General features: G+C 42.6%; 1 protein-coding gene across 2 annotated transcripts; it reads left to right on the top strand.

The window, feature by feature from the left end:
* Positions 1-600: 600 nt before the first annotated feature.
* Positions 601-9,519, top strand: LOC120672764 (regulator of telomere elongation helicase 1 homolog). Of its 2 annotated transcripts, XM_039953334.1 has the most exons (23): positions 601-754; positions 869-1,215; positions 1,413-1,552; positions 1,895-1,982; positions 2,089-2,239; positions 2,378-2,540; positions 2,698-2,874; positions 3,309-3,433; positions 3,631-3,682; positions 4,002-4,143; positions 4,258-4,412; positions 4,487-4,578; positions 4,656-4,763; positions 4,843-4,911; positions 5,582-5,668; positions 6,062-6,118; positions 6,199-6,314; positions 6,956-7,013; positions 7,086-7,185; positions 8,175-8,230; positions 8,313-8,792; positions 8,914-9,059; positions 9,173-9,519. In XM_039953334.1, the coding sequence occupies exons 1-23, from the start codon at positions 653-655 to the stop codon at positions 9,252-9,254; spliced, it is 3,093 nt and encodes a 1,030-aa protein (XP_039809268.1). In that variant the 5' UTR covers positions 601-652; the 3' UTR covers positions 9,255-9,519. The 2 variants fall into 2 exon arrangements, with proteins under 2 accessions (XP_039809268.1, XP_039809269.1); XM_039953335.1 differs by lacking the exons at positions 7,086-7,185; positions 8,914-9,059; positions 9,173-9,519 and having other exon boundaries at positions 8,313-8,412.
* Positions 9,520-15,861: the final 6,342 nt, after the last annotated feature.

Raw genomic sequence — 15,861 nt, 5'->3', positions numbered from 1 at the left:
GAATTATAATTTTAACACAAAGCTAGTAGAAGACAAAGTGAGACAAAAAAACCATGGTTATTGGTGCATAGAGAGCTCCCCTACTCAAATACATCTAGTTGTACTTACAATATTCTTAGCATGGAGCGTGATAAAAACGATGGTAGTTCTTTAGACGGTTAAGCATCATGCCCACATTTTACACTCTTAAATTAGTGCTTTTAACGATTTATATTCGTCGGCCTACGATAATCAAGGCATGTAAAAAAGCCACTTTTGTTTCTCTAGCACAAATAGACTATGTTTAGACTTAAGCCGAAAGTCTAATAAGGTTTCCCTTGAAAAAGAAAATGCTACCAGATTTTATTTTGTACCACGTCAATTCCATTGCGGTGTTTGCCAAATTTCTGTTCAAACCCATTTTTTTATAAGATAGTTTCTGTTCACACCGGGGATACGAAATGCAGCAGGCCCCGTCCGTGCGATGCGGCGGCCCAAGTTTGTTTCCGCGACTGTCCAACAGCGCCGGCTCGGCCTTTTGGCGACCAAAGCCGACTCCTCCCTCTTCGGCGCGCATTCTCCGACTCCTTCCCTCGCAAGCTGCGCCCCCCCCCCCCCCATTCCCGCCCCCACACCTCCTCCTGCCGCCGCCTCTACCGCCGGCGGCGGCGAAATGCCGGTCTACAACATCCGCGGCGTCGATGTCGACTTCCCCTTCGATGCCTACGACTGCCAGATCACCTACATGGACCGCGTGATCGAGTCCCTGCAACAGGTAACCAATCTCCCCGCCGCCAAATCCTCCAAATCCACGTGCTAAACCCTACCCAAATTTTGGCTCGATTCTGACTGCTTCGGGTTGGCGTTGCCCCGCCGGATCGATGTGCAGGGGAAGAACGCGCTTCTGGAGAGCCCGACTGGGACGGGGAAGACGCTGTGCCTGTTGTGCGCCTCGCTCGCGTGGCGCCGCACCTTCGGCGAGTTCCTGCGGGGAGGTCGCGGCGGCGGCCGCGGCGGCGGAGGGAGCCAGCAGCCGCACTACGGGAGCCAGCAGCCGCACTATGGAAGCCAGCTGTCCGGGAGCCAGCAGCCAGGGGACCCCGTGTCTCCGCAGGAGCACTCCGGGTGCCCCGTGTCTCAGCAGCAGCACTCGGGGTACCCCGTGATCATATACGCCTCCCGGACGCACAGCCAGCTCCGGCAGGTCATCAAGGAGCTCAAGGCCACCAGCTACAGGTCAGCAACTGAACTTGTTCTTCAGTACCTTGTTCTTATTTGAGAGCTAATTTTGTCGGACTGTCTGCTGTTAAGTAATTTCTCATGAATTCCATGGTGCTGAGGGCTGGAAACGTCTTTTGTAGCTGCATTTGTAAATTGACTGATCTTATAACCTCTGATGGTTCATAATCAATTTGGTGTATAATGTTTCACAGGCCGAAAATGGCAGTGCTGGGCTCCCGTGAGCAGATGTGCATCCATAGCGAAGTGAGCAAACTCCGTGGAAGAGCACAGAACAATGCCTGTCACTTCCTCTGCAAGAAACGCCGGTGCCAGCATAATAACAATGTCTCTGGTAATTGCAACAGAGAGTTATTCTCATTTAGATAAGCCTTAAATTTGGCTCTGCATGCTGCTTGCTGCACAAAAAATAAATGGCAACCATAAAAGGACGCAGACATGCATAAATTCTTGCCTGCACCCTGATCCATTCTGATTGATAAAGGGTGTTATCTCTCTGAATGCCATGATTGTTGTTTGATTCTTGCAAATGTCTATTCAAGTGGGAGACCATTCTTATGTTCTACCCACCTATTCAATGCTGGTCGAATACTTCTGTTCTATCCACCTTTAGCTACTTACTTTTCGTTTTTATTCTAAAGAAAAATACATAACTCATGAAGGGCACTTCCTGCAGAGTTCATGAAAAACAAACCTGACTTTGGGAGCAAGCCTTTTGACATAGAAGATTTAGTTAATATTGGTAAAGGGAAATCTAACGGCCCGTAAGTTTCATATTTTCTCTCTGTATTTTCCATTATTACAGATCAATGGAAAACATATTCATGGATTTTTGACCCACTAGTGGCATCTTTTTCTTTACCATTTAAGGTGCCCATATTACATCTCCCGGGAACTTTCAAAGTCAGTTGATATCTTGTTTGCTCCTTACAACTATCTTATTGATCCGGGAAACCGTCGTTCCTTAAATAGCATACCATGGGACAATGCAGTACTTATATTTGATGAAGCACACAACTTGGTAAGGGCCTCCTTCTGTTTATCTATTTGGCAATTGAACTCTCAGTACTATAGCCTTAAACTTAAATTGAAAATTCTGATTCTGAATGTAAAAGCATCTATACTCTAGACTTAAGTTGAGCACAACTCTTTTATGCAGGAGAGTATATGTGCAGATGCAGCTTCTTTTGACTTACATCCAAATAATCTAACTGCTTGTGTAGCAGAAGCTAATGAATGCATCAAACTGTGTTCAGCAAAGAGGTCGACTGAAAATTCTGCTGATAAACAATTTGACCCCGAAAATTATGCAATCCTCAAAGGTGAGCTAAAGTTATTTCAACTCTCATAGCCGTACTCGGATCCATATGGTTCTAAACTACTATGCCTTTCTTTTGTTGTTATGTAGAAAGCTTGTACCTTCACTTTGACGATTTTGAGACTGATTCCCTGTTGGTAATATCAAAACATTCTTTCCAGCTCTCTTAATGGCACTTGAGAAAAAAATTGGTGAGTTGGTAATCGAATCCAAGGAGTTGGGCTGCACAAAAGCTGGGAGTTACATATACGATTTTCTCTCTGAACTGAATATTACGTCTGACACATCCAAAAAACTAATTGAGACAATTGATTGCGCTTCACTGCTATTAGAGGAAGGTAATTGGATTTTTCTTGTATTATTCTTTATATTACAGTGCACTATTATTCTTGATAATTAGTGAGTCCAACGTTGTCCATCTTTTGGAGCTCTGTTGTGTTAGGCCCTGTTTGGATCCTCTAGCTAATGGTTAGCTAGCTAAATTTAGCTGTTAGGGATCCAAACAGGTCAGCTAATGGAATAGCTAATTGCCATCCAGCTAATTGGAACTATAGTATTCCATTAGCTGGTGAAACCCAGCTATTCCCAGCTAATGGTGTTTAAAGACCTTTCTACCCTCTTTCTGTATTGCACCAAACACGATCTGACTGCTAGCGCCATTGTTGTGGAGGATCCGAACAGGGACTTAGTTGAACACATTGAACTTTTAACAAATATCTGGATGGTTCATGCGAAGTGGTTCCGTAATGTTGTTTTGTTCCTGCATATTTAGGAAATTCTGCTGAAACTGGACCAGGTGCCCAGGCAAAGGCCACAGTGTCTAGATTGGAGTCAATTAGGGACATTTTAGACATAATTTTTAGGGGAGGTGGTCAAGACCATGCAAAATATTATCGTGTAAGTTTCTCTTCAATTCTTTGTCTCTCTGATTGCATTTCTCCATTCATTTTTATTGGTTTATTCAATTAAGTTATTTCCATGCCTCCCCATAATTCTGGCTTCACTCTTCTTTTGTCATCCAACCCTATTTTTCATATTTGCAGCATAAGCTTTGCATACTTTAAGACTCTTACAACCACACTTAATCTTTCCAGTTTCATGTGAATGAATCTCAGCAAACATCTGGAGATGCATTGAAAGTTCTGGGTAAGTCCAAAGTTGATATGTAACATATATGTTCTTTATATGAACGAAAATGTCTAATCCCTGATACAGTGATACAGTTCATTGCTCACTATGAACTGCACGCATAGTATTACTCCACTGACTTCTTTCAGATATAGGAAAAACCACATTTGACACGTGGTACAGTTCACTGCTCAATTCTAAACTGCATGACTAGAATAATTACATTGATTCCCATCAGACACGGTCCCTTCAAATAAGATAATGTACTCTTTAGTTAGTCTCCTCAGTAACTAAATAACTATGCATCCAATTATCCACAATTTTCTTGCATTCCCAGGTAAATCTTCAAGAACCCTTAGTTGGTGGTGTTTCAACCCGGGGCTTGCGATGGAAGAATTTCTCAAGCTGGGTGTGCGCTCCATTATATTAACTTCTGGCACTTTATCTCCCTTGGATTCACTCGCCATGGAACTAAACCTGTAAGTAAATCTATTTAGATAATCGTTGACTTTGAGCTTTGTTGGTTGCTTATTGATATTGATTTCTCTATTTGATGTTGATTATCAAGATAACATTGTTTTCCATGAATCCAGTGAATTCCCAGTTAGACTAGAGAATCCTCATGTCATTTCCCCAGATCAAATATGGGTTGGAGTAGTGCCTGTTGGCCCTTCTGGACAAGCACTTAATTCTTCTTATCGTACGCGTGAGACTATACAATATAAACAAGAATTGGGTACTGCTATAGGTAGGCCGATAGTAACAAAATACAGCTGCTTTTATTCTGATATAACTCTGCTGACTTATTTGCTCGTTTTGCAGTAAACTTTGCACGCATTGTGCCAGATGGACTCCTTGTTTTCTTCCCTTCATATTCTATGATGGATAAGTGTGTCGAATTCTGGAAAACTAGGGTATTCCTAATTTCTGACTGGTAGTTCTAACCACTTGAAGTACTTATCCTAGACATTTATAATTTAACCTCTTACAGAACCATTCAAATTCAGCATCTGAGAACACGATCTGGCAGCGAATCTGTAAGCACAAGCAGCCAGTTATAGAGCCTAGGCAGTCATCAAACTTTCCAAGTGCAATCGAGGTTATGAAACATTTTACCAAACCGACATGAATTTAAACACTTCATATGCTCATATAATTGTGAACCATTTTATTTGCAGGATTATGCAGCGAAATTACGCGATTCTTCTATTTCTGGGGCAATATTTTTTGCAGTTTGTCGTGGCAAAGTTTGTTCTTTTTCACTATAACAGCTTCCTTTGCTTTCTATTCTAACTTCTCTTGATTTTAGTTTTTCGTTTTCAATGTTCTTGAGTTGAATGATATTTTTTTCGCGAGTCTGCTTGATTCGAAGATTTATTATAACCCTTATGTTCACTTTTTTTTTTCATGTGCTGAAAGATAAAACATGCTTAACATCATAGAATTAAATCTATGGGTACTGTAATGATGATATGTATTTTACATTTATAAAGCTGAAATTTCATGAATGCCCTGCGGATAGCAGGAGCACGAGACCATGAACAAGTAAGGCTTATTTCTGATCTTATAAAATACAAGTCATTGAGCTATAGAAGTAACCGGTGACAGGTCAGAAAAGAGTTAACGACAAAAAGGGGCAGGGGTAATTTTCTAAGTTACTTTAATATGATGGCAGGGGCCAAATAGTATACTTATGAATCTTAGAACTAGATGGTTCTAATGCCAGATTATGGAGCATGAGGGAGGGAGGGAGAGCCCTGCCAGGCCTCCTCTCCCTGCCCCTGGCTGCGTGATTAAACAACTTAAAGGAATTGAAGGGTCATCGGAAGGACGTGTACTAATACGTTGGGAGTACCATTTCCAAAATGTTTAATCTTTAAGTTTTGCTCCCTCATTTATGCAATTTTGCTTGCACAGGTTAGTGAGGGTCTTGATTTTGCTGACCGTGCTGGGAGGGCAGTAATAGTTACTGGAATGCCCTTTGCTACCCCAACTGATCCTAAGGTTTGTTTCTATCTGTATGGTGTGGAATTATCTACCTAAACTTTTCTAAACGGCAAGAATGCCCCCCTTTTTTTTACCTTCACATCGGTGTGTTTGGCACTGACAATTATGTATCGAAAATATTCAATTTTGCTGGCTTTGTACGATGTGCTGGTTTCATCTGTATTCGCACACACATTTCATTGGCTTTTTGGACAAGTTGGGTTCATACTGTATCTATTAAGTCTGGAAAGATTTTGTCATCATTTTTTTGGGTTTTCTTGGGTTTTCTATTGCTTCCTTGCTCATTAGCCTGCATTGGCTTGCACGCACTATTTGCTCTTTGGCTTTCAGCAAACGTAATTGGCCTTTTCCTTGAATTAACCTTGCAATTTTCCTTTCTGTCTGTTCCAGGTTCGGCTCAAGCGTGAGTATTTGGATAAGCAGGGCACACCATCTAAGAACATAAAGGTTCAATAATTTCATAGTAAATGGTTAAGCGGGCCTCTGCTGATCAATCTTACAAAAACTGTCTTGTGATTGTTTTGTAGATGTTGACAGGAAACGAATGGTATTTGCAACAAGCAGCAAGGGCTGTCAATCAGGCTGTTGGACGTGTTATCAGACATCGCCATGACTATGGAGCTATTATATATTGTGACGAAAGGTAGGCCTAATCATAGTCCTCTAATCAAGGAATCTAAGCATTGTTGGTTTTGTGCTGGACTTCCCACGGAAATATGTTATTTATTGTGCTGGACTTCCCACGGAAATATATTATTTATTGTGCTGGGCTGTCAATATTTCTTGGTGTTCCTGGTATAGTAGATGCTAGCACGCATACAGTCTTGGATCTCAAAGGGGATCTTCCATAATATCTGTCATGGTCAGCGCAATCCGCCATGGCATTTTTTTCACACATAAGTTGTTTCTGGATTTTGTCCAGTCATTATATGATTGTTTTAGTTAATACTAGATACATAGAACACTTGTAAGGAGTCGTATTGAAACCAAGAAAGAGTTCACTTTATTTATTTCTTCTGTTATTCACATGTGTTGCAACCAGTATACTGACATTTTAGGTTCCGTATTGTAATCCTTAGTGACACCCAAAAAGGATCAACAATTTAAAAAACATTTTTACTCTCTGCATTTTGTGAGCTAAGGTATGCAATTTTAGGTTACATGTGGTTATGCACAAGCTTTTGCATCTTGAACAATGTAGCTTGTTTCATTTAAACTTTCACAGAACAATTAGCATAGCATTTCAAAATAACTAAGCTGCTTTGCATTCCATTTTGGCTATAGGTTTGCGTGGCCAAGTTATCAATCTCAGATGTCATATTGGCTCCGACCATACATAAAGGTGGCATTTGTTTACTGTCTTACTACAATGCTCTTTGCTGGTAACTTTACTTTGGTTATATTCTTTCTGCAGTGCTACTCAAAATATGGAGAAGTAGTCCAAGGATTGACCCGTTTTTTTCGAGATAAAGCTACTTCAGATCCTTTAAAGCTAAAACAAACAGATTGTAATGGTAAAGGTCTAGTTTTGAATAGTGTGATAAACTTTTTTATCTGTTTCTATCTATTTTTTATATGCAAGTTCACATCTACTTAAATATTTAATTTCCTTTTGAAACTTAATCCAGCGTGCTTTTTAATGATATGTGTTCTGTTGCGAACATGGTTTTTCACAGCTTATTTGATAGCTGGCATATTGATGTTGTAAATTCTCCTCGGGAAATATTACTAGTAGGGTTTGTAGCAAGTTACCCTGTCAAACTTGAGGTAACAGTCCACAACTCGACGTCAACATTAGTAGAAGTGTCATTAATTCACTAGTAATATGTTTGTAAGGATCCATTTGGATATACATAGCTATTTTAGGATTCAAGAAAACAGCAGTGAGCTAGAAGAGCTTGATTTTACAAACTTGAATGGAATGCGACTAAATCAGCAAAATTCAACTATAGTGTTTGCCTTGGACCATACTGATGATCCTATGGGCTTACACTGCTTTCAGTTTTCTAGCAAGCTGTGGAGATTCAACTTTTGCATCTTGTATACTTACAATTTAAAATTCCATTTGTCGTTCTTCATGATGTGCTTGTAACAAAAATAATTTTGAACACGTGTTTTGAACAACGTTAAAGCTAATTTATAGCAGTGCAAGTTACAATTCAACATGTGACTATTAAAGTTAAAATAAAGAACAATTCAATTCATGATTATACATATTTCAGTTTCTTATATTTGAATATCTACAGATAGAAACATAGTGCCTTATGTTTGAATATCTACAGCATGAGTTATGTGATCTGAACTTTTTTTTTTGGTATGCCCAATGCAACTATATCAAAGGACTACTAGACTTTTGTGCAGCCTCACTTGATTTTTTTAGTTTTGTTGGCCAAATGAAATATGGAACTTTGACATTTAGTTACCTCCCTTTATGCTGCTTTGGTATCTCTTGGCAATTGTTATTTATTTGCTACTTGTTTTGAAAAAATGTTGTTACATGCAGATTGTATAGCACCAGTGACAAACAAATCCATACCTGAAGAGAACCTATCAGATTTGGTAAATCCATTGCATTGACATAGCTGATCAAGATTTAATTTAGTGACCCTGGATCTTACAGATGCTGTCTTTGTTGTGCTAGGCTGCCAATGCACAAAATGAGTACCCGCAAATTACATTATCAGTAAATTCGACCATGAAGAGTAACTTTATGAAGTTGGCTCAGATCACTCCTGCTAATCGTTCTACCCTTGCTACAAAGCACAACTCTTCATCGACGTCACAGCTCTTCTCTGAAGACCAACTGTCACGGGATACTAAGGTTGTTGATATGACTGATGATGTGGCAATACATGGGCATCTGAAGGAACATACCTTCAAGTCTTTAGGACTTAAAAAAGCTAAACTAATGGACAGATCCAAAGATGCTGCTGGCTTGGATGATGTCTCTTCAAAATTGCCTCAAAATATAGAGTCAAGAGCTTTGGCCAGCTACCAGGGTGAAGGATCTACACCTCAATCAAAGAAAAGCACCATAGAAAAAGCATGTGGAAAGAATGAGGGTACCTGTGAAAAATCTGAAGGCCAGGAATCTAACTCAGGGACAGCCTTCTTGAAGCTGGTATGCTGTTCTTTACTGTAGTTTGATCCGATGTCGTGCTTTGCGAAATAACTGCTATATTGTTACTATGCTAACCTTTGCATTACTTACATTATTCCTTCAATTTGTGTATGTTTGCTAGGCTCGAGAAATGCTTAGTGGCGCAGAGTACAGAGAATTTGTTGAATATATGAAGGCCTTAAAATTGAAGACTATGCATATCAAAGATTCACTTGAAGAAATAGCAAAGCTTTTCTCCTCTCCAGGAAGACTTCCACTTCTTGAAGGGTAACTTAGACTTCTTGGTGCTTCCATTTGTTATTGTCTCTTCCTTTGCTGTTTGTTCCCTTATGCTATTGCACTTTTGTTTATACCCGACGTCGTTCTCATTTCCTTTACAGGTTCAGGGTTTTTGTTCCAAAGAGCCATCTTCCGCTATATGAGCAGCTTCTTCGAAAATATAGTGTTTGTAGTACATCATAACAACCTCTTCTGCTCATGTTTAAAGACACTTCTGTTGCTTATGTGCTATAATTTTATTAGTAATAACTGCAGTGCTGGTTGTGATGAACACAACTTATGCTCACATTCTTGAGGTGCATGCAATTTGTTTTTAGAAGGTGATATGGCAGTTCTGGAATCTGAGGACAAGAAGAGGACATGCCAAAAGCATGTTAAGCACATAAGAAGAGTATCCATTGACCTTTTTCAAATATAATGCGCAGGCCTCCTATACCTTTCCTGGTTAGACTTTTAGTTGCCGTTGGCCTGGCAACGCTCCAGACTGTTTATCATCCTTCATGTCTATGCCCCCATGAAATTTAATTGCCCCCTTATTTTCCTGAATTATGAAAGTCTATCAAGTCCCTTCAACAAAAGTCGTCCTGTTTTTTCTTATAAAAAATTGGCCTCTTTTTTTTTTTGTCAAGATGAATTGCATACAATTGCATGTATATTTATTCATACGATCAACTTCCGATTGGCCAGGTTTAGCTTATTGAATACAGGAAATAATTTTTCAGAACCAGTGCTATATTTGTTTTAATATATTACTTATTTGTGGTTGTATTTTCCTCTCTTTACAATTTGTATTATGCCTTCCGGGTAACAGAATTATGCTTTTTGATGTCACTCAAGCAACAACATACATCCTTTGATGCTTTGTTGTTAAACGGCCAAGCTTCACGCGGTGGACCTTGTTGAATTCCAGGAGTCCTTGAAACTCTGAAACTCCCGTCCTGAGCCAGGTTCGAAGCATGGCAACTACTTAAAACAAAGCCTGGGGGAGTCTCCAGGGTCGAGTTCTTTTTTTCTTTAGTTTGTTGTTAAACGTAGAATACCATGAGGCAGAATTCCGTCTGATGATTAAATCATGAATTAAAGTATTCTTGAGGTGTGCTGTAAAGCTGTTACGAGTGTTAATTTGGCATACTCTTTTTATCTGTATATATGTTGCTCAAACAGTAAATAGTCTGAAACTTGATTCGTCCCCAAATTGATTATCTTTTGTAGTATGATAAGGTTAACTGAGTGTGCGATCACCTTTAACATCTGCAGATGAAGTTTGGAAACTTGAAGAGTGAAATGCAGCATGTTGCATGCTGTTTCATATCTGTATCCTTGAATAGCAAGCACAAAACACCCTGAATGTATCCTTGTACAATTTTCTGAAGCAACAGTTACCATCCTACTGTTTCCTACTTCTAACGCTCTTGTGAGCCCACCGGGCTTTTCCGAGGGCTGAAACTGAACTGCCCTTTTGATGAGGTCCGGCAGTCAGGTCAGCAAAGGCCTTGAGAATATGCTTGTGCACAGCTTGATCATTGAGCTGCAGGTAGTAAAAGAGTAGCTCCTCAAGGAAGTCCCAGTCCAATGGCTGAGATACGCGGCCATGGTGCGTCTTTATCATGTTCTGCATGGATCTCCGGAAGTATGCGTACGGGTCTGTAACACCCATGTGTTAAACTTGGGTTTAACTAGCTAACTAGTGACCAAATTCTCTCGGTTACAAGTTGAGTCACAAATCGACTCAAAACTCGATTTCAAATCCTGGAGCCAACGGAACCCGGATACTCCGGGTATGAATCCGGAAATTCCGGATTTACCCGGATACTCCGGATATTCTTCCGGATACTCCGGACCTGGAACTTTATATCTCATGTTTTGGTCATTTTGCTGTTCCCAAACGTTACAAAACATTACTCACTCTCTCCCGTGCTCTCTCTCTCCCTCACTAGTCCTCCTTCCTCCCTAAGCCCTAGACCCCAAGATCTTCCATTTCAAGTTAATTCCAAGGCAAAGGGAACCTCTATCGGTGTGGGGAATCATCTCCTCCAGGTATTCCACCTTGGGGGTGGTTTCGTTTTCGAGTTTTTCTTGCAAGGGAAGCTTCCTCAAGGTACCCAAGCTAGGGCTAAGTGGTTTGATCGTTTTAGGATGTGTTAAGCGATTTCCTTTGGGTCAATCATCTTCTTATGAATCACTCTACTAGGGTCTAGAAGGGTTTCGAATTTTGTGGGTTGGTTTTGCCTCAATCAAAGTTTCAGTTTTGGGGGCGAAAGTTGTGTCAAACCCGGAAACTCCGAGTATTATCCCAGATACTCCGGAAATGTCGTCCCGGAAACTCCGGTTTTAGGCCCGGAGACTCCGGATTTGGGAATCCGGATATTCCAGTTTTGCAGAGTTATGAACGTCGAGTTGTGTGGTTAGTAGTATTTGTAATCGGTTAAGGTTTATTTCAAAGTTTCAAAGTATATTGCATACATTCTCATATCATATGCATACGTATAGACGCCGCCGTTGAAGGAGTCGTATACGAGGTGGTTGCGGAGCCACAGGAGCCGCAGGGGCAAGCCCCACAGCAGGAGGATCGTGGGGAGCAAGTCCAAGGCCCATCTCACCCTAGCACTGAGCCGCAGACTCAAGGCAAGCCCCGGTGCACATCCTAATATTTTAAATTATGTCATCTATGTATATGTCTCTAATATTTGTGCATTAGGTTTAGGAATTGGTTGAAACCTAGTTGCATGATTCCTAGTTTTTCCTGGGCCTCATACTAGTATGAATAGGTCGTTAGCACTGCTATGCTTAATAGGGCTCGATAGAAGTCGAGTGATAATTCTGTCACTCGCGAGATATAGGATGTCCTTATATTACAGTATGTGCTTTATTATATTCAAGATGGAAGGTAAGGGATGGGAGACCGGATGGGGGAAGGTATAGCCCCATCTGTGTTGATTAAGGACAGTTCCGTTGTCGGCTGTGCTGATCGGGGATTGAATTGTACTAACCGCATGCCGGGAGTAGGAGGTAGTCGAAACCGGCAAGCCGAGTACTGCCTTGCTTCGAAAGTACAGAACTTCATCACCACCCCTTAGGGCGAGTCGAGTAGTCGCGGAGAAATGGGATGCATATATTTACTTTTGGTGGTCTCACGTTGAGCTCGACTGACTATATGTAGGTGGGGCGGTTCTGTAGTTCGAGGCGGGGAGGGGAAAGGTTGGTGTGTGGGGTCCGATGGGGCTTTTGCGTGCCGTGTTGGTTAGGTTCTCCTTGCAAGGTTAAATCGGATCGATTCGCCGTGTCTCGCGGTCATGAGGGCCCTGATCTCTTGGTCACATCGTAGTAAGGAATTGGAATAAATTGAGATGAGATGTGGATTGCTATTATCTAAACTAATGGTTTGCTCACCATGATTGTTGTAGATTTGCAAAACATTGAAACTTAGTAAATTGATTACTTTATATTGAAACTAAAACATGGAAATAAGGACTCACTTGTAGTTGCATTTTTCCGCAAAACCAACCACCGGCCAAAAAGCTTTGCATGTCTAGTTATGTGGGCTAAGTATACCCAATGGTCGGGTAAGCCTTGCTGAGTATTAGTATACTCAGGGTTTGTTGCCACCATTATTTTCAGGACAGACAGAAGTTGACTTTTGCCCCTGCTGTATCAAGTTCATCCGCCGGGATGCAGAGGGGTGGGAGGTGGTGGAGCGAGACTGAGACCCCTGGGTTAGGGAGTGGTCGGTTGCACACTTTAGGGCAAAGTGTGCAACTCCTCAATTTTTGTGACTAACCAGTCATGGTTAATCAGGGCTTATGCAGGCTAGTGTAGTTGTAAGATATAGTCTAGTAAAACTTCCGGGCATCGGATGTAAAGTTTGTAAATTATGCAAATCTTGTAAATTATTCGTATATGTGGACTCGGGTTGTAAAACCTAATGTTTCGTACTCCTATAGTGTATGTAATTTTTAAGTATCGTATTGTGCTTGTACCATCTGCGCCCTCCTTCGTGGGGGACTACCGGTGTTGTTTCGATCGGGCCGTGGGTTGCGAAAGGATCGCCAAATTAAGCCGTTAAGCTAATGCACCCGATGTGTTCAAATGACGGCCATTACACCCCGGCCTACAGATAGCACTGGAGAATTTGAAAATCTCTCAGATGAGGCAGAAGAGTTATTCTATAGTTCTCTTTTTCGGGTTTATGTGACATCTATCTGGAGTTAGCAGCAATGATGCATGTGAAGTGTTGTCTAAATAAGATAGACCCTTACATAGTGAGTTATTTTCTCCCTTCCTTGACCTTACCAATCTGTGTTTCCTCTTTACCCCAGCTCAGATGGCAGCGGAACAAAAAGACCTTGGAGACCGTGCAATGGGTGATGGTGTTCAAGCAACAGTTTCCGTGAAGCAGCCGATGATGATACAAGATCAGTCTTCGCAAACAACATACCACCCGAAGAATGGTGAGAAGGCTTGCCCGTGTTGCCAATTCTATGGCATTCCTTGTCGTCAAGTTCGTGTGACTGAAGATGAAGCCACAACTAGGAGGAACCAGAGGTTGTTCTCCGGTACAAAGAGAAAGATGTCTCATCAAGAGCAGCTAGCAGAGGATTCCCTTTTCCTCGACGGTCCATCGGTCGAAGAGCTACAGACCATCCAGAAGAGAAAGGATCCTAAGTGCTCTAGAGATACACAGGTCGAGAATCAAGCTCTCCATGATTATGTGGATGGGTTGACTATCACTATGAATGTGATTCAGCCACGCGGTCGCAAGGAGTCCAAAAAGCAAGCAGAAGAAATAATGCAAGATGTGATGATAAGTTCACAGGGAGGTCAACCAAGTAGCGCCATTCACCACCACCGCATGTGCTACCAATGCGGGCAAAAAGGTCATTATGCCAAAAGTTGTCCACAGAAATGCCTTTCACCGGCTCCACGACAAGCATGACAGCAGGGGCGCCCAACTCAGCCCAGGGCGCCACTTCAGGGCAGAGTGAACCACGTGACGGCCGAGTCAGCGGCCGAGGCTCCTAACGTGGTTATTGGTACGTTCATGGTCAACTCCCATCCAGCTATGGTGCTGTTCGATACTGGTGCTACGCATTCCTTTATTGCACAGTCTTTTGTCGAGCATCATGGTATTCGTACTAACACATTAAAGAAGTGCATGTTAGTATCTTCACCTGGAGGACAATTGAGGTCTCATATCTCCTGCCCTAGAGTCAATGTTTCCATAGGGAGAGTAAAGTTCAGTACAAATCTGATGGTGATAGACACCAAGGGTATTGATGTGATTCTGGGAATAGATACTCTTGCCAAGTGGGGAGTCAGAATTGATTGTGCTCAGCGGTCAGTTCACTTGTTAGCATCTAATGGTCAAGAGGTGACAGTCAGTGCTACAGAGCCTTCTGGTTTTCTTCATCAGATGGAGGCTAGACCCACGGGTGGTATTTGCGTGGTGTTTGAATTCCCAGACGTCTTTCCGGAAGACTTGCCAGAAGAAGGAAGAGGAGCTGATGAAGACATATCCTAATCTCTTTGCTAGCCAGCCCAGAATCTCGGGACGAGATTCCTGTAAGGGGGTAGGATTTGTAACACCCTAATTCCAATTTCAGTATTTAATAATAAATTTAATTGGCTTCATTTAATTTTCTAGGATTTAATTTGTTTAGCCTTGCATTTATAATTTATTTTTGCTTCATAAAGTAATTAAAATTTATTTTAGGGCTAAAAGGTGTGTGCATTCATGCTGGTGCATAATTTTATTTGTTTGAGTGTGGTTTGAATTCAAATTCAAATTGCCTAAAACGGAGCTAGAACGCGAAACTAGAGCAAAAACAAGGTCTAGGGGCTTTTCTGCAAGAAAAACTAAGTTTCTGGGGGTTTTCTGCAAAAACCGAGGACCTAAATGTAATTAAACATTAACTCTGGGGGTCTAACATGCAAAACCGCCGGCTCTGGACTGCGGGTTCCATTTCTAGAAAGCGTGGGGGGGGGGGGGTTTGTGCAAGATTCTGGGCCAAACTAGAATTATTTTTGAATAAAGGTGGACCGCGGGTTGAATCTCAAAAAGCGCAGGGGCTATTTAGCAAAATGTCCAGGGCGAAGGGGTATGTTTAGATCTGGGCCGTTGGATTGCGATTTGGCGGTCTGGATCAAACCGTTATGGCGTTCTAATCTTGAGCGTCAGAGATGGATCGGGCGGCCAGGATAGTTGGGCGCACGGGAACGTGGCGGCGGCGCCGCCGCCGGAGCTCTGCTCCGCGTCGGGGGATCGCCGGAGGAAGCCATCCCGGCGTCCCAGGGGTCAAACCGAGCGGGTTTTGGGTCGGGCATGATCTACGCGACACATGTGATCTACCTGAGGCGACAGAACGATGGATTGGGGCTCGGGGCATGGTGCTCGACGGCGATGGCGGCTCTGGGCGGCGAGATCTCACTGGAGTTCGCGCGCAGGGCTCACCCATGCTGGAGTGGCTCTGAAAGAGGCGCGTAGGGCTCACCCATGCGGAGCTAGGGGAGGCTAGAGCAGGGTTCTAGCCGCACCGCAGAGGGCTAGCTACGGCGGCCAGCATGACGGGCGTCGACGGAGCGCCGGCGAGCGGCGTTCCGCACGCCAAGGTGGCCAACGTGTCCTAATTACCAGCGCAAAAGAAAGGGCGGGTCGTTGTGATGCTCACCGAGGGTCGGAACGGGCTGGTGCGGCCGTGCAGGGCGGACGGCGACGACGTCGAGAGGCGGGTCGCGGGCGGCGCTCGCGGAGGTGGCCGCTGAAGGGGTGCGCCGGGCCTGTTGATCCACGGAG

This window comes from Panicum virgatum, chromosome 5N, assembly GCF_016808335.1.
Source record: "Panicum virgatum strain AP13 chromosome 5N, P.virgatum_v5, whole genome shotgun sequence".
Lineage (NCBI taxonomy): Eukaryota > Viridiplantae > Streptophyta > Magnoliopsida > Poales > Poaceae > Panicum > Panicum virgatum.
The sequence above is the reverse complement of the archived record's forward strand: the minus strand, read 5'-3'. Positions and strand labels throughout refer to the sequence as shown.